Below are 18,431 nucleotides of genomic sequence, written 5' to 3'. Positions count from 1 at the left end.
TTCTTCGAACTTTATTTTTTTGCCTTTTAATATGCTTTGTAATTTTTTTCCATAGCTGTACATGATGTACTTAGTAGAGGGAACTACTGTAAATGGTACTTTAATGATGTTGTGGTAAGGTGTACGGGAGGAGAAACATTCTACACTACTGTAATTGGGTACTAGTCTTTTGGTGCCCCTGTGAACTTCACTAGGACTTCTCAGTTTTCCCCACTTGGGTGGGTCAAAATGGCTGGAGGGATCTAGAGTTGTGTATTTTTCCTCCCCTATGTGGAAGGCTAGAGGGAGCTGGAGTTGGGTATTTCCCTTCCCCCATGTGGAAAGCTAACAGGCGCTAGAGTTGGATATTTTTCTTCCCCCAAGCACGTTACGGTGAAGACCCAGTCAAGCGCTTGGAGATGAAACTTAGAAAACTGTAGGAGCTTTCTGTGCTCTGAAACATGCTTACAGGTTAGACTCTGGTAAAACAGTTTCTCCTCAAGGCAGGCCTTGTTAAGAGGAACAATATGAGGAATCTCCATGCCATTTTCCATCATGATGGTATGAATTTACATTATTTCTCACAATGCATAAGAGTTCTCTTTTAACTGCATCCTCTCCAACACCTGTGGTCTTTTATCTTTTTAACAAAACCATTCTAACAGGTGTGAGATGATATCTCATTGTGTTTTTAATTTGTATTTCCCTAATGATTAGTGATGCTGAGCATTTCTTTCATGTACCTACTTGCCATTTTTATGTCTTCTTTTGAGAATTATCTGTTCAGGTCCTTTGCCCATTTTTAAATTGGATTATTTGAGTTTTTATATGTTTTGGACGTTAATCCTTAACCAGATGTATGATTTATAAATATTTTCTGAATGCTCTAGTGTATTTCAAAATGGTTCCTTTTCTCCTCCCCCTGCTGGAAGCATAAAGAGATTTTTCTCCAATACTGTGAAGACCCAGTCAGGCTCCTGGAGATAAAACTCCGAAAAGTGTGGGAGCCTTCTGTGATTAGGTCCTCCTGGAGTTTTTAACTCTCAGACTTGTCTGCACTGAGCCTTATGCAATTTATCAATTCCAGTTTAGGTTTTCCTAACCCCAGCACTGGTTCCCCTAGAGGTTTCTGCTCATCAATTTCTTCTCTAGAAAGTTGTGATTCTCTATATCCCCCTGTCTATCTCTTCAATTTTAGGGACACTGGTTTTCCCTGTGACTTCATTTCTCAGAAAGATCTAAGAGTACTTGTTTTTTGCTTTTGCCAGCTTTTTACTCGTTGACAGATAGAAGGACTTTTTGCAGGAGTCATTCGGTGGTTGGATTTGGTTCCATCCCCAAAGCTCCGCAACAGCCATGAGACTTCAGATTTGCCACACTCCAGAATTATAGCCCCTGAAGATCCAAACACAGCACAGATTCCTCTTGGCTGGGGACTGTAAGCTGAGAAAGGGTCATAGGAACCCTGGCATCAAATGAGTGCCCGGGGGAGAGAGAGCAGGCCTTGTGGCAGTCAGCCTCTTTCCAGTATTATCCAAGGGACCCACCCTCACATCCAATGTCTTCTGTTCTTATTGATTTCCACTTGGAAGTATTTTCTTCTCTCTCATCCCAGCATGAGACAAGATTTGGAGCACCTTTTCCATGAGCATCTGTGTAGATACTTATTAGGATGTGCCTTGCCCTAGTCACAGTGATTCCTCCAGAGGCCCTGCCTGTACTATGATCCTTGTGCTGGTAATGGCTCTGTGATTATAGGACTGGGCACATGACCCAGGTTCATCATCATGGTGCCAAGGTTGTCACACTGTATCATAAGTCCTTGAGGAACAAAGGATCTATTTTTAAAAATTATTGCTGTTACTAAAACTCTACCTATTAACAATAATATCTAACTTTTGGAGCATAGTCAGCTATTATTAAGCAATTTGCATATATTAATAGATTTTATGACCATAGCAAAAGTATGAAGTTGGCACGCTTCATATCTCCATTTCACAGTTGAGGGAACTCAGGAAACAGAGAAGTTAAATGGTGTCCCCAGGGACACATAGCTAGGACTCACAGAGCTGGAATTCAGACCTAAACGTTCTGACTCCTAAGCCCACAGGCTTACTTTTCTCAAACATCCACTGACCCCCAGTTCCTCACTTGTCCCAAAGTACTTTCTGTCACAGTAGTTGGGGAAATGGGTGAGGAAAGGAGAATTTTTGGCTCAGAGGCCCCCAGGCTCCTGGTTCTCTCAAACATTCAGGCTGTATCTGTACTGCACCAAGTCAACCTGAATTTGAAATTAAATTTCTTGCACAATTTTTACGAAAATTTTCCACTGAAATAAGCATCCGTGCACTTAGTAGATCTTTATCGAAGGATTGGAGTTCACAGGGAGGTACCTTGCTGCTCAAAGCCCAGATTCTGCCATCTTCCTGACACTATCTATCAATTTTTGAGTCATGTATTTCAAATTGTGCTTCTTGGAGGCATAAAATTAGTGACTCACATCATCCAGGTTAATATTTATTTTATGAATAGGAATGTTTCATCCATTTGTGCTATCTATCTTAAATTTTATTTTTTCAGGTATTAGTATTGCTAAACCAACTTTTCTGAAGTACTTTGTGGCATATCTTTTGCCATCACCATAACCATATTTACACCCATTACCATCACTTCATTTTGGTGTGTTTCTGTGTGCTGTGTTCTGGGAGATTTCCCTCACACAATCACCCAACTCACTAATTTACTAGTTAATTCTATAAAGTCAGCTAGTCAATCTATTAGTTTCTTTTTTTTTTTTTTACTTTAGCATTAATTATATTTTCATTTTCAAAGTCTCTGATTTGTTATTTTTCCTACATGTATAACTGTTCTTATTCATGCCTGGGCTATTCTTTTGTCATAAATGCCTGTTATTGTTTTATGAATTTACTTCTGTTTTGTTTTCTTTATAAAGTTATTGAATATATGAATTTTAAAGATCATTTTATATTCTATTTTAAAATATTGCCTCAGATGTGAAGCTCCTTTGATTGCTATTTGATTTTAATTATTGTTGTTCTTGAATTTGTTACGTATCTCTCATGGTGCTGCTGTTCCCTGAAACTTTGGTGATTCCTGCTTGTGCTGCTGACTTTTCAGGAATAAGGTCCCACATGATTGTGGGCCAACAGGGCCTTGTGGAGCATGGCACCTGCCTCACCCTCACTGTGGAGGCTGCTCCTAAATGAGACTATGGCTTCTTTGCTGCTTTCTTCTTAATAGATGTCTCTTCCATCCTATGAGAAGTGTTAATGCAACCATTAAAAGTGAAGGTTGTGGGCCGGGCACGGAGGTTCAGGCCTGTAATCCCAGCACCTTGGGAGGTTGAGGTGGGCTGATCACCTGAGATCAGGAGTTTGAGACCAGCCTGGCCTACATGGCGAAAACCCGTCTCTACTAAAAATACAAAAATTAGCCAGGCGTGGCAGCAGGCACCTGGAATCCCAGCTACTTGGGAGGCTGAAGCAGGAGAATTGCTTGAACCCGAGAGGCGGAGGTTGCAGTGAGCCAAGATCGTGCCACTGCACCCCAGCCTGGGTGACAGAGAGAGACTCCATCTCTCTCACACACACACACACACACACACACACACACACACACACATAAAAAGTGAAGGCTCTGGAGTGTGGCTGCCTGTGTTCTAATTCTAAAAGCTGGGTGATGTTGAGCAATCCATTACTCTCTGTGTGCCTTGGGTTTCCTGACCTGTAAAAGGAGGTTAATGGTAGATTTTCCTTCATGGGTCAGAGCCATGATTTAATGAGGTAACTGACATCTACAGTGCTTGATTCAGTATGGAAAGCACAGGACATCTTCAATAAATGATAGCTGCTACTATTCCTTCGTGTCATATAGAGACTGGTTTCTTGTTTTTAAGTGTACTTAGACATTTATTCCTATAATTTGATCATTTTCATTTGTATTTCTGTGGTTGTGGGGCAAGAGGTGAAGATTCCCCCATACTGACATCTGCCACACTGAAACAGAAATTTGGATGAAAATACAACTTTTACAATTTCATTTGAAAATTACTCACAACTGATTAAGGACCCAAAACCCAGCACATGACAGAGAAGTTTCTAGACAGACCTTTTGTTAGTCATAGACCCTGGAGGAGAGACATTTTTCCTAACAAGGTGGTATTTTGAAAGCAAAACAGTAACGGGAAAACAGTGACCTTTTCCTGAACACACAAAATAATTATAACCACAGTTTTTTTGATATAATTATGAGTCACTCAGTCTGTATAGTTTATATTATTCCAACTCTATAAGATACATGTTACAACCTCTGTTTACATGTAATTAAAATAAGGCTCAGAGAAGTCAAGTGTCTTATTGAAAGTCATAGAGCTGGAAACTTCAAAAGAAGGAATTCATCTATAGATTAACAAGGAGCAGGGTACAGACAATTCCAAGGGGAGCAATTGGTCCCAGAGTGGCAGGGGTAGTCCAAGGATACCATATAAGCTGCGTCTCAGGAGGCCCAGGAAGCTGAAAGAAAGTCACTGGTGAGCAACTGGCACCATGAAGTAGGAATCCAGCCAAAATCAATATTTGAGTTCCCTCTCCTCACTTGGCTCAGTGAGTATCAGTAATGACCTACTGGGTTTCAGGCATGGTATCATCATTATCTCCTTTAATCTCCACTAAAACACAGCAGGGAAAGGCTTATTATCCCCAGTTTAGAGACCACAACTGAGCCTTGGTTGGCCTAGTGACTTGCCCAACTCCTTAGCACACTCTCTTGGTCAGGGCATTTATTCTTCCTGTCTCCCCAGTTCCCATCTGAACACAGTGGTGAATGGAATAGGTACACCGTGTACAGAATGAAGAGTATTAAAATTGATGTGACTGCCCCAGGAACTTGCCCACCATATTATTTCCCCCCTGACCCCCGCTTATAATCCCATTCCCTCTCCATAATCCATAATTCCCACCTTACGCCACAAAGCAGATCCTTATTAATCTAAATCCACTTCTTCTTGTGACAGAGTCAGAAAATAATTCATTTTGTTGGGTGGAGGCACATGAAAGAGCTAAGGTCCACATTAGACTGAATTTGAGTTAAGTTTTGCCAGTTATATCAAGTTTGGAATAGGGAACCATTTCAGGAGCAGACCTGGTTCCTCTTCAACACTGAGCAAGTCCTCTGAACCCTCCTCCTGCCTCCAGCTGAGTAGGACATGGTTGAGGCTGGCGTAAAATGAGACCACAAGCCAACCAGATCCTCTGGTCTTGAGGTTGGGAGTTTATGAAACATTTTATAACCACACGTCCTTCTTGGCCTAAGACCTCAATGTGATCTGAAGATGGAGATAGGGGCTATTTGGAGGGAACACAGGCTCCAGGCAGCAAGGAAGCATTTTTTCTGCTAAGCCTGTCTTATTCTCCTGAAAATAGAGCATGAGTAGCTCCTTGCATTGTAGCTGCCTGCTGTGCCTGGTCTCTATTTCACAGTCCCGAAGCAGGTTACTGTCTCACTCCATCAGAGTCACTTCTTGAATTGAGGGAAGCAGGACTTGTCTTCACTCCACAGAGCAGAGTCTGGGATCTCCCCAGCACAGGCATTTGGACAGATCAGGCTGCTGAGGTCTCCTGACCCCTTTCCCCACCTTCTGGCCCCCAAACCCTGCTCCATTCCTGCTGCTGGATTTACTGCTGAGACTCACAGGTGAGCACTGCCTTGGGCTAGAATTTTTTCTTCCTACCTGAAGGACCATGCCCTGCCTCTGGGCTTCCAGGGATTCCAGACAAACACAAGTGATGCTAAGGAAGGCCAAGGACTGGGTATTGTTTGAGAGCAGAACATCAGGGAGCTGAGCACTTTCTCTGTGGATCTGCAGCTGGCTACCGGAGGCATCAAATCACAGGATGCTCCAATCAACAACACCACATTTACTTACATTTTTATAATATTTCAGTTAACAAAACACTTTTCGAAAAATTATTATTTGAATACCTAAGGCTCTTGAAGGCTCCAGGAGGCAAAGTGACTTGTCCAAGGCCATAGAATGAGCTCAGAGATAGCCTAACAGGGTTGTGTGGCTCCAGGGCCAGCCCTCTCTCTTTACCACCCTGAAGATGTGAAGTCGGAAATGGTGCCTGCTTCAGTTGGGCAGGAGAGCAATTGGGGGTGTTCAGTCACCATCCTCCCTAAGGGTGCTTCTCGCTTTGGTCCGTGTTTCCCACTGCTCCTCCCTCCTCTGTGATCTAATCTTACCAGCCATTTCTCTGTGGCCACTTTCTCTTTAAGAAGTTCACATTTTCCACTGGGTGTGGTGGTTCGCTCCTGTAATCCCAGCACTTTGGGAGGCCAAGGTGGGCAGATCATCTGAGGTTAGGAGTTTGAGATCAGCCTGGTCAACATGGTGAAACCCCGTCTCTACTAAAATTACAAAAAAAAAAAAAAATTAGCCAGGCATGGTGGCACACACCTGTAGTCCCAGCTACTTGGGAGGCTGAAGCAGGAGAATTGCTTGAACCTGGGAGGCGGAGGCTGCAGTGAGCTGAGATCGTGCCACTGTACTACAGCCTGGCAACAGAGCAAGACTCTGTGGTAAAAAAAAAAAAAAAAAAAAAAAAGTAGAAGTTCCACATTTTCTTTTTATTGAATCCTATATTTGTTTGTAAGGGCTTCCTTAACAAAGTACCACAGACAGGGTGGCTAATACGACAGACATTTGCTTCCTCACAGTTCTGGTGTCTGAAGTCCAAGATGAAGGTATCACCAGGGTTGGGTTAGTTTCTACTGAGTTCTCACTCTTTGGCTTGTAGAAGGCCATCTCCTCCTTGTGTCTTAACACACAGTTTTCCTTCTGTGTGTGTCTGTGTCCTAATCTTCTCTTCTTATGGGAACACCACTCATATCGGATTAATGCCCACCCCAGCAATATTATTTAACTTAATTCCTTCTTAAAGGCCCTGTGTCCAAATACAGTCACATTCTGTGGTGCTGGGGTTTGGGGATTCAACAAATTCATTTTGGGGGGACACATTCAGCTCATAACAGGTACCATAACTTTCCTTCCCAGCTCCCAGACAGGCTGCCGGTCCTGACCCCTTCTCAGGTCATGGAGCTGATCCCAGAGTCACAGGGGTGGGCACAGCAGCCTCTCTATGTGCAGTCTAGGGACTTGGTGCCCTGCATCCCAGCCACTCCAGCCATGACTGAAAGGGGACAAGGTATAGCTCAGGCTATGGCTTCAGAGGGTGCAAGCCCAAGCCTTGGGAGCTTCCACATGGTGTAGAGCCTGCAGGTGCACAGAAGCCAAGAATTGAGGTTTGGGAACTTACACCTAGATTTCAGAGGATGCATGGGAATGCCTGGATGCCCAGGCAGAAGTTTGCTGCCGGGGCAGGGCCCTCACGGAGAACCTCTTCTAGGGCACTGTGGATGGGAAATGTGGGGTGGGAGCCTCCACACAGAGTTCCCACTGGGGTGCTGCCTAGTGGAGTTGTGAGAAGAGAACCATTGTTCTCCAGATCCCAGAATGGTAGATCCACTGACAGCTTGCACGATGCATCCTGAAAAGCCACAGATGCTCAACACCAGCCCATGAAAGTATCCAGGAAGGAGGTTGTACCCCGCAAAACCACAGGGGCAGAGCTGCCCAAAACCGTGAGAACCCACCTCTTGCATTGGCGTGATCCAGATAAGAGACATGGAGTCAAAGGAGATAATTTTGGAGCTTTAAAGATCTGACTGCCCTGTTGGATTTCAGACTTGCATGGGGCCTGTAAGCACTTTTGTTTTGGCCAGTTTCTCCCATTTGTAATGACTGTACTTACCCAAGACCTGTACCCCATTGTATCTAGGAAGTAAGTAACTTGCTTTTGATTTTACAGGCTCATAGGCTGAAGGAACTTGCCTTGTCTCAGGTGAGACTTTAAACTGTGGACTTTTGAGTTAATGCTGAAATTAGTTAAGATTTTGGGGGACTGTTGGGAAGACATGATTGGTTTTGAAATGTGAGGACATGAGGTAGAGGCCAGGGGTGGAATTATATGGCTTGGCTGTGTCCCCACCCAAACCTCATCTTGAATTGTAACTCCCACAATTCCCATGTTTCATGGGAGGAACCCAGTGGGAGGTAATTAAATCATGGGGGCAAGTTTTCCCATGCTGTTCTTGTGATAGTGAATAAGTCTCACAAGATCTGATGGTTTTAAAAATGGGAGTTTCCCTGCACAACTCTCTCTCTGCCTGCTGCCATCCATGTAAGATGTTACTTGCTCCTCCCTGACTTCCACCATGATTGTGAGGCCTCCCCAGCCACATAGAACTCTTTCTTTAGGTCCATTAGACCTTTCTTTTTGTAAATTGCCCAGTCTCGGGTATGTCTTTATCAGCAGCATGAAAACAGACTAATACATACAGATTACAGACAAAGGCATGGAAGTTTCCAGATGGTTCATCCTAAGCCTAAACAATGACAGCTAGTAAGGGGCTCAGGAGTAACTCAGATCTGCTAACTCCTAGTAGAGTGCTCACTCCTCTTTCATGCCATCAGTCTAAATGATCACTTGAATGAGAAGAGAGGAAGGCAGAAGGGTGTTGGGGAAAAACAGCTGTGCTGAGCATCAGAGGGAAAAGGGAGGTGTCAATCAGTGTTGGGGCTTGAGATGTCAAGGCAGTTGCTCTGTAGATGGAAATAAAAAAGTTTTGAGGGCACAGGAAATGCCCAATAGGATGCAGTAGGGGAAGAGGAGACAGGGCCTTCATTTGTCTCAGCCTCAGTTCTCATCTGTAAAATGGTGATAATCATGGACTCCTTTTAGGAGAGTGAAAAGAATTGGGGTTCCTGTGTGTAAATCACGTAACACATTGTAGATGCCTCCACATCAAGGTGTTATTTCAAGGCTGTGTGGTCTTGGGCAGCCCAGTTCCCTTTGCTGAGCCTCAGTTTTCCCATATGTAGAATGTAGATAATTATACTGACCATTCCAGGATTTTATGAGAACACAGTGAGCCTGGGGAGAGGATAGACCTCAGTAAATGACGAGGTTGTTTTCCCAAGGTCATGTGATCTTGGGAAAACCTTGGTGCCCTTGAGTCCTCAGTTTCCCCATGTGTGAAATGGGATGATCATGGCCACTATTCTGGGTTCTGTGAGGACTGGAAAGGATAGGCACAAAGTCCCAAATGGTGTTGGTGTAGGGTTATTACTGAGCAGCTATAGAACAGTGGTTAGAAGAGCATGGGCAGGAGTCTGACTGCCTGGGCCACATCCCAGCTCTGCCACCTCCTGGCTCTGTGACCTGGGACAAGGCATTTCCCCACATGGGCCTTGATGTCCTCATCTGTTGATAACACCTACCTCACAGACTGGGGTAATGACTGAATTATTTAAATTATATAATGTGCTAGAACAGCTCTGACATGCAGTAAATGTTCAAGAAACATGAGCTATGTCATGCTGAAACCATGTGACCTCAGGTGAATCAGCTCTCCCACAGGCCTGAAGTATAAATGAGTTTAGTGTGGGGTTAAGTAGTTTTCCATCTGGCTTCTCGTTAGAATCACCTCAGAAACTGGAAAAAAAAAAAAAAAATTCCCAGACCCAGTCTACCTTGTAGAAATGCTGCTTTAATTGGTCTGACATAGGCATCTGACAATTTTAACGACTGCAGATTCTAATATACAGCCAGCACTGAGAACCCCTGATTTGTATGTCTTGAGGTCACAGAGGAAAAGTTTTTTTTCCTCCCTTGTACAGGTGATCCCCCATGATGCTGGGCTTGAGAACAGCATTTCTGGGTGTAAGTGCTTTAGAATTGTGTGCGCTGGGTACAACTCTTTTGAGGCACCAGTGGCATGGCCAGGGCCACTCCCAGAGTGCAGGCATCAGGTGCTGAAAAGAAGCAGCTCAGGTAAAGTCCTGCCCACATACCAGCCTCAGTGTTGAAACCCTCCAGTCTTGTCTTTTCTTTTTTTTTTTTTTGAGATGGGGTCTTGCTATGTCGCCCAGGCTGGAGTGCAGTGGCACAATCTCGGCTCACTGCAACCTCCACCTCCTGCGTTCAAGTGATTCTTCTGCCTCAGCCTCCTGAGTAGCTGGGATTACAGGCATGCACCACCATGCTCGGCTAATTTTTGTATTTTTAGTAGAGACAGGGTTTCACCATGTTGGCCGAGCTGGTCTCAAACACCTGACCTCAGGTGATCCACTCACCTTGGCCTCCCAAAGTGCTGGAATTACAGGTGTGAACCACTGCGCCTGGCTCCAACCTTCCAGTCTTAAAACATATTTGTGTCTAAGCAGGCACCATAATCCCAGGAAATCACTTTTTAGCTGCACAACCCTTCCTGCCTTGACACACCACACACCAAGATGTCCTTGAGGAATTTTTCCTCCTCCTTTCAAAAATGCTTTTGTAAATAGACTCTCTGGGTTGGGGGAGGATGCCTGTGCTCTTGTTTGTATTTTGAAAGCCAATTCACCAAACTTGTTTCCTGAGGGGATTATTCAGAAAAGAGAAAGATAATTCTAATTTGCTGTTTTCCGCTCCTGTTTTTATTTGGACTTCTCATGGCAGCTACAGGGAAAAGAAATTGAGACCAAAACTAAATACAAATTTCACAATATCACAGATATCTTATCAAGATGCTAGGGGACACTGGTAGTTCTAATTCTGTGAAAAATGACATCAGTAGTTTGAATCTGTAGATTGCTTTGGGTAGTATAGCCATTTTAGTAATATTGATTCTTCCAATACACGAGCATGGAGTGTTTTTTATTTGTTTTCATCATCTGTGATTTCTTTCAGCATTATTTCACAGTTCTCCTTTTAGAGATCTTTCACCTCCTTGGTTAGATGTATTCCTAGGTATTTTCTGTGTGTGGTTATTGTGAATGGGATTGTGTTGGATATTGTTGGTGTATAGAAATGCTACTGCTTTTTGTACATTGATTTTATATTCAGAAATTTTGCTGAAGTTGTTTATCAGCTCCAGGAACTTTTTGGCAGAGTCTTGAGGGTTTTCCATGTATAGAATCATATTATTTGCAAAGAGAGATAGTTTGATTTCTTTTTTTCCTATTTTGATTTCTTTTACTTCCTACTCTTGCTTGATTGGTCTGACCAGGAATTCCAGTACTATGTTGAATAGGAGTGGTGAAAGTGGGCATCCTCATCCTTTTCTTGCTCCAGTTCTCAAAGGAAACACTGCCAGTTTTTGCCCATTTACTATGATACTGGCTGTGGGTTTGTCATAGATGGCTCTCATTATTTTGAAGTGTATTCTTTTGATGCCTAGTTTCTTTGGGATTATTATCATGAAGGGATGTCAGATTTTATCAAAAGCTTTTTCAAAACAAAAGCTTTTTCAGAATTAAAAAAAATTTGTTTTTAATTCTGTTTATGTGGTGGATCACATTTATTGATTTTCTGATGTTGACCCAACCTTGCATCCCAGGAATAAAGCCTACTTGATCACAGTGAATTAACCATTTGATGTGCTGTTGAATTCAATTTACAAGTGTTTTGTTGAGGATTTTCGAGCCTATGTTCATCAGGGTTATTAGCCTGTGGGTTTTTGTTTGTTTTTTTGTTTTGTTTTGTTTTGTTTGTTTGGTGCGTGTGTGTGTGTGTGTTTGTGTGTGTCTTTGCCAGGTTTTGGTATGAGGGAGATGCTGGCTTCATAGAATGAATTTGGGAGGAATCCCTCTTATTCGATTTTTTGGAATAGTTTCAGTAGAATTGGTACAAGTTCTTCTTTGTATGTCTGGTAGAATTCATCTTGTCCAGGGCTTTTGTTGGTTGGTAGATTTTTTTTTTAATTATTGATTCAATTTTGGAAATTGATATTGATGTTTAGTGTTTCCATTTCTTTTTGATATAATCTTGAGAGATTCTGTGTTTCCAGGAACATCTACTTTCTCTATATAGTTTGTGTGCATAGAAGTGTTCATAATAGTCTGTGAGTATCTTTTTTATTTCTGTGGTATTGGCTGTTGCCACTTTTGTCATTTCTGATTGTGCTTATTTGGATCTTATGTGTTTTTCTTTGTTAGTCTAGCTAGTGTTCCATTAGTCTTAGCTATCCTCTAAAAGAACCAACTTTTGGGTTTGTTGATTCTTTGTATGGGTTTTTGAGTCTCAATTTTGTTCAGTTCTGCCTTGATTTTAGTTATTTCTTTTCCTCTGCTAGCTTTGGGTTTAGTTTCTTCTTGTTTTTCTAGTTTCTGTAAGTGGGACATTAGATCATTATTTTGAGATCTTTCTAATTTTTCGATATAGGCATTTAGTGTCATAAACCTTAATCTTAACACTGCTTTTGCTGCATCCCAAAGATTTTGGTAGATTGTTTCTCTGATTCCATTTAAGAATTTTTTTATTTCTACCTTGATTTTGTTGTTTACCCAAAAGTCATTCAGGAGTAAGTTGTTTAATTTCCATGTAATTGTGTGGTTTTGAGACATCTTCTTGGTATCAATTTCTGTTTTTATTCCACTGTGGTCAGAGAGTATGGTTGGTATGATTTTGATTTTTTGAATTTTATTTAGACTTACTGCATGGCCTAGCATGTGGCCAATCTTGGATTATGTTCCATGCGTAGATGAGAAGGATGTGTATTCTGTAGTTGATGGGTGGAGTATTCTGTAGATGTCTATTAGGTCCAATTAGTCAAATGCTGAGTTCAAATCCAGAATTTGAGCTACCACTACTGTTGTGTGGCTATCTGAGTCTTTTTGTCAGTCTAGAAGTACTTGTTTTATGAATCTGGGTGCTCCAATGTTGGTTGTATATATATTTAGCTAAGTGTTCTTGTTGAATGGAAACCTTTATTGACCTTCTTTGGATTTTTTTTTTTTTTTACTGTCGTTGGTTTAAAGCTTGTTTTATCTGATATGAAAATACCAATCTTTGCTCTTTTGTTTTCTGTTTGCATGGTAGATCTTTCTCCATCCCTTTACTTTGAGCCTATGTGTGTCATTGCATGTGGAATGAGTCTCTTAAGACAGCATATCATTGAGTTTTGCTTCTTTATCCAGCTTTCCACTCTGTGCCTTTTAATTGGGGGATTTAGCGCATTTAGTAATCAAGGTTAGTATTGATATGTGTGGATTTGATCCTGTCATCATGCTTTTAGCTGGTTATTATGCAGACTTGTTTGTGTGGTTACTTTATAATGTCATTGTACTATGTACTTTGCAGTGGCTGCTAATAGTATTTCCTTTTTATGTTTAGCACCCTCTTCAGGACCTCTTGTAAGGCAGGTCTGGTGGTAACAAATTCCCTTAGCATTGGTTTTCCTGAAAAGAATCTTATTTCTCCTCTTATGAAGCTAAGTTTGGCTGGATATGAAATTCTTGTTGAAAATTCTTTTTTTTAAGAATGCTAAATATAGCCCCAATCTCTTCTGGTTTATAGGGCTTCTGCTAATGGACAAATGAGCTTCTCTTTGTAGGCAACTTTCTCCTTCTTTCTAGCTGCCTCTAACATTTTATCTTTCATTTTGACCTTGGAGAATCTGATGACTATGTGTCTTGGGGATGCTCTTTTCTATGTAGTATCTCACAGGGGTTTTCTGCATTTCCTAAATGTAAATGTTGGCCTCTCAAGCAAGGTTGAGCAAATTTTCATAGATGATATCTTGAAATATTTTTTCCCAGTTGCTTGGTTTCTCTCCTTCTCATTCAGGGATGCCAATGAGTCATAGAGTTGGTGTATTCATGTAATCCCATATTTCTCAGAAGTTTTATTCTGTCTTCCTTATTATTTATTCTTTATATTTGTCTGACTGAGTTATTCCACAGAGGCAGTTTTCAAGCTCTGAGATTCTTTCCTCAGGTTGCTTGATTCTGCTATTAATACTTGCAATTATAGTCTGAAATTCTTGAAGTGAGTTTTTTGGCTCTATGAGATCAGATTCGTTCTTTCTTATGATGGACTTTTTGTCTTTCATCTCATGTTTCATTTTATTATATGTCTTAGAATCTTTGGATTGAATTTCAACTTTCTCCTGAATGTCAGTGATTTTTGTTGCCATCCATATTCTGAATTCTATTTCTGTTATTTCAACTATTTCAGCCTGGTTAAGAATCATTCCTGGGAACCTAGTACAATTGTTTGAAGGTAAGAAGGTACTCTGGCTCTTTGCATTGCCAGAATTCTTGTGCTGGTTCTTTCTCATCTTTGTGAGCTGACGCTCCTTCAGTCTTTGAAACTGCTGTCCTCTGGATGGGTTTTGAAGTGGCTGTCCTTTGGATGGGTTTTTTTTCCCCTTTTATCTTGCTGGTGGGGAGGCCCACTGGCATCCATGTGCACATCTGCACTGGCAGCGGTGCTGACATGTTACTATATTCAGATTTTTCATGGTGCCAGAATTCTTGTGCTGGTTCATTCTTATCTGGAGACTCTGGCCTTTCTGACTTTTATAAATATTTTAAGGTGGGTAAGATTTTCGTTTTTCTTTCTTTCCCTATAATATATATTTCGTCTTTTCCTTTCCTTTTTTCCTTGCCCCTTCCCCACCCCAGGGGTTGTAACTATAGAGAATGCTGGATAGGATCTTTTGGTTTTGCTTCTAGAGCCCTATGCATTTCTTCTGGCAGATTTTATATTGGGCTGGGCTATTTAACCTATAAGCATCATCTCTGGGCTTGTGGCCAGGTATACTCTTGATCTTTGTTACCCAAAGTGGTGGGTATACTCTTGATCTTTGTTTACTGGCAGAAACCCTCATGTTGCCTTAGGCAATGGGCTGATTTGTGGAATGCACAATGTTCTGAGCTCCCTGCTCAACCCCAGGCGGTTAGGGGCCATGAAGCATGGGGCCTGACTGGGCAGGTTGCCTTCTTGTCTCCCAGTAGCAGGCCCCAGCACCAGTACCAAGAGAGAATCCAGTGTGCAGCTCCCAAGTGCCCAGAGGTGTGCCTACATGTGGAGCTGGGAAACCTCCTTAGTCCCAAGATCTCTGCACAGGGATGGGTAGTGGCACCAGCTGAACTTCTACCCCTGCCACCTCTCTAAGCAGCCCTCCCTGATGATTCAAGGGTCCATTTTAATCCAGGAAAGTGGATTCTCCAAATGTCTAGAGATCTTCCTGGGTATAGAGCAGAGAGGGCTCCCCTGCACTAAGAGTTCTGAACAAGAGGTGTGGGGTAACTCAGGCTGTTACAGCAGGCAAGTCAATGCTCTGATTTCCTGGATATCTGCCTGGGAGTGTAGCAAACAGGGTCTCTGCACAAGAGGGGTGGAGCAATTGAGACAGCTGAACCATGCAAGTGAGTGCTCCAAATGCCTGGAGATCTGTCTGCCTGTGGAGCACAAACAGCTTCACTGCACCACCATCTATGTCTAGGGAGAATTGGGCAGTTCAGGCTGCTGAACCAGGCAGATGCCTGGAAATCTGTCTGCACATGGAGCAGAGAGAGCCTCACTGTACCAAAATAAGTTTATTGGGGCCTAATTTGAGGAATGCAAGCCATGGTACACTTCCATGTTACCTTGGGAAGTGCTCTGGTCTACAAAAGACAGACTTGAGCTTTTAAAGAAAAAAGAATGAATTAGGAGAAGGGGTGATTACATTTTTCAGGTACTCTCATTGCTTACAGAATAACATTAATTAGTTATTGGCTATTGGCTATACATGGTTGAACTGTAGGATAGGAGTTATGGTGTTTGTGTGAGACATGTTAGATTAATTTATAGCTATGTGGGGTGTCAGTTAGTCTAGAGTCCACCTGAGAAACAGCTTCAAGAGAGGATCACTTAGCTCAGGCAGGGAAGTGGGATATGATTGCTGTCTCATTCTAATGCCTCTCTGAGCATGATGCTTTAAAGGGGACTCACATTACTCAGATAAATGGTTTATTTGTGACATGAACAGACACTTCTCAAAAGAAGACATTCATGCAGCCAACAAACATTTAAAAAGCTTAACATCATTGATCATTAGAGAAATGCAAATTAAAACCATAATGAGATACCATCTCATGCCAGTCAGAATAGCCACTATTAAAAAGTCAAGAAAAAAACAGATGCTGGCAAGGTTGCAGAGAAATAAGAACGCTTTTACACTGTTGGTGGGAATGTAAATTAGTTCAACCATTGTTGAAGATGGTGTGGTGATTCCTCAAAGATCTAGAGCCAGAAATACCATTTGACCCAGGAATCCCATTACAGAGTATATACCCAAAGGAATATAAATCATTCTATTACAAAGATACATGCACATGTATGTTCATTGCAGCACTATTCACAATAGCAAAGACATGGAATCAACCCAAATGCCCATCAATGATAGACTTGATAAAGAAAATGTGGTACATATACACTATGGAATACTATGCAGCCATAAAAAGTAATGAGATCATGTCCTTTGCAGGGACATGAATGAAGCTGGAAGCTATTATCCTCAGGAAACTAATGCAGGAACAGAAAACCAAACACTGCATGTTCCCACTTATAAGTGGGAGCTGAACAATGGGAACACATGGACACAGGGAGGAAAACAATACACACTGGGCCCTGATGGGGGTGGGGCCTGGGGAGAGAGAACATTAGTAAAAATAGCGAATGCATGCTGGGCTTAATACCTAGGTGATGGGTTGATAGGTGCAGCAAACCACCATGGCACACGTTAATGTAACAAACCTGCACATGCACCCCAGAACTAAAAATAAAAAAAATTTTAAAAGTTTCTTTACTTTCTCATTTCTCTCTTTTGATCAAAATATTTCTTTATTTAATTGTTATATACAAGATGCAGAGCCCAGGAGAGAGGACAGAGTTGTGAAGGCAATGCCTGAAGGATTGGACCCCTCCCAGAATTGCCAAGAGGAACAGCTGGGGCAGTAAGGATGGGGCCCCGGCGATGGAAACACACCTATGTCCCTAGATCTCACCATGACTACTTTTCTTGACCCTGGAATCTATGGGCTCAATACCAAAGACATAAGGCCACAGAGAAGTTAAATAAGTATAAAGGTGTCACAGAGGCAACAATTTTATGACATTAAAACATCTAGGAGAGACGGTATAAATTCAGTTTTCAATCAGATCTAACTATGAAAATCTGTCTCACCAATGGCCCATGCAAAAAAATTCTGAATTATATTTAACACTGATAATTCTGAAGGCATTTTAATTTTACTTCACGAACAATATTAAAATTAATTTTATTTACCAGAAATTACTAAAGTCATATGAACTTTAAAAATATTTGAGCTTACTTAATTTATGATCATTCATTTATCTTTAAGTGAAGTGGGTGTCATGTAGACAATACACAAACACATACATGTACACATGTACACATAAAAATACAGACAGATACAAATAAAGATATTTAGCCTTGAGTTTACAGTTTTAGCTAAAACCCACTAATTTAAAAGGACAGTTGGATTAAATTGTGCCTCTATAAATTAAACTAGTTAAAGTTTGTCTTTCCCACATGGCCAAAACCCTTACCAAGTCTGTGGTATCCAATTTACATCTCAAAGCAGAGAGAGAATTTAAACATTTTCAAAGAGGAATTTGGGTGTGTTATTTAGAGGGAGCTTAAGAATGAATGCATGCCAAGGAAACACAAAACCATGGGAACTCACTACAGGATTTTATGAGGAAACAATCAGAAACCCTTTCAAAACAGCCAGTCAAATGCCAGAAAGTATTATATTAGGGATGAAACGCCAGTTTCCCTTTTTTTAAAACCTAGATCACTGAGCTTAGGGCCAAGCCCATTAACAAATGGGGCCAAGAAAGCATTTGCAGTTTTCAGCACCTAATATTTGAATCGTGAAAAGCAGGCAGGGCTGGAGGGCAGAGCATCTAGATCTTTAAAAAGCATGGATCTCACTTTTACACTGAATCCCGGGTCCCCACAAAGAGGAAAATATCGTAGCACTGGCCTGCTGAACACTTCCACAACATACCTTATTGCAAGGAGGTTCCCTGAAGCTGGTGGGAGACCCAACACCAATTAGCCTCCTCTGTGGTCAGTGTTTGGGTGAGGGAGAAAGGACAAGATGGAGGAAGGTGAACAAGAAGGCACAATCTATGTTGCTTCCGGGTTCTTCCTCACCAACTTTCCCGCGGGAAAATGCAGGCCGCGCCGGGAAGATGCAGATCAGCCGAGCATGCGCCAGGTGACGTCAATCCGAAGAGATCGAAACTTACCCGGCCACGCCTATGGAGACGCCCCTATCACGCCCTTATCCCGCCCACTGCCCTCCCCCTTCCAGTACCAATGCATAAAAGTCTGCTGCCGGCAGGAGCCCGCGTGACTTCTTCGGCCCCTCCTACTTGTGGACCCAGAACCTCGCCTGAGAGTGTGTGCATATTTGCAGTAAAAGACTGCCGCTTTCTTATGTACTTTGGCCTCATATTTAATTATTTAGCTCTCCTAAATTAAGTATTAAATTAAGACAATTATTAAATTAAATTAAGACAGTCAGCTCATCC

At 42.0% G+C, this 18,431-nt stretch overlaps 1 protein-coding gene across 1 annotated transcript in view; it reads left to right on the top strand.

Moving 5' to 3' along the window:
- The window catches only part of LOC105536153 (signal-regulatory protein beta-2-like), a 61,174-nt gene that overhangs the window by 9,518 nt on the left and 33,225 nt on the right, over nucleotides 1-18,431 (top strand). The window contains exons 2-4 of the mRNA XM_011975428.1: nucleotides 1,266-1,417; nucleotides 3,241-3,320; nucleotides 5,611-5,691. Coding sequence (XP_011830818.1) covers nucleotides 1,266-1,417; nucleotides 3,241-3,320; nucleotides 5,611-5,691 — 313 coding nt within the window. The remainder of the gene's footprint in view (nucleotides 1-1,265; nucleotides 1,418-3,240; nucleotides 3,321-5,610; nucleotides 5,692-18,431) is intronic.

The sequence above is a fragment of the Mandrillus leucophaeus genome, unplaced genomic scaffold (genome assembly GCF_000951045.1).
Source record: "Mandrillus leucophaeus isolate KB7577 unplaced genomic scaffold, Mleu.le_1.0 Scaffold101, whole genome shotgun sequence".
NCBI lineage: Eukaryota > Metazoa > Chordata > Mammalia > Primates > Cercopithecidae > Mandrillus > Mandrillus leucophaeus.
Note: the sequence above shows the minus strand (reverse complement) of the source record. Positions and strands in the feature narration are given on the sequence as shown.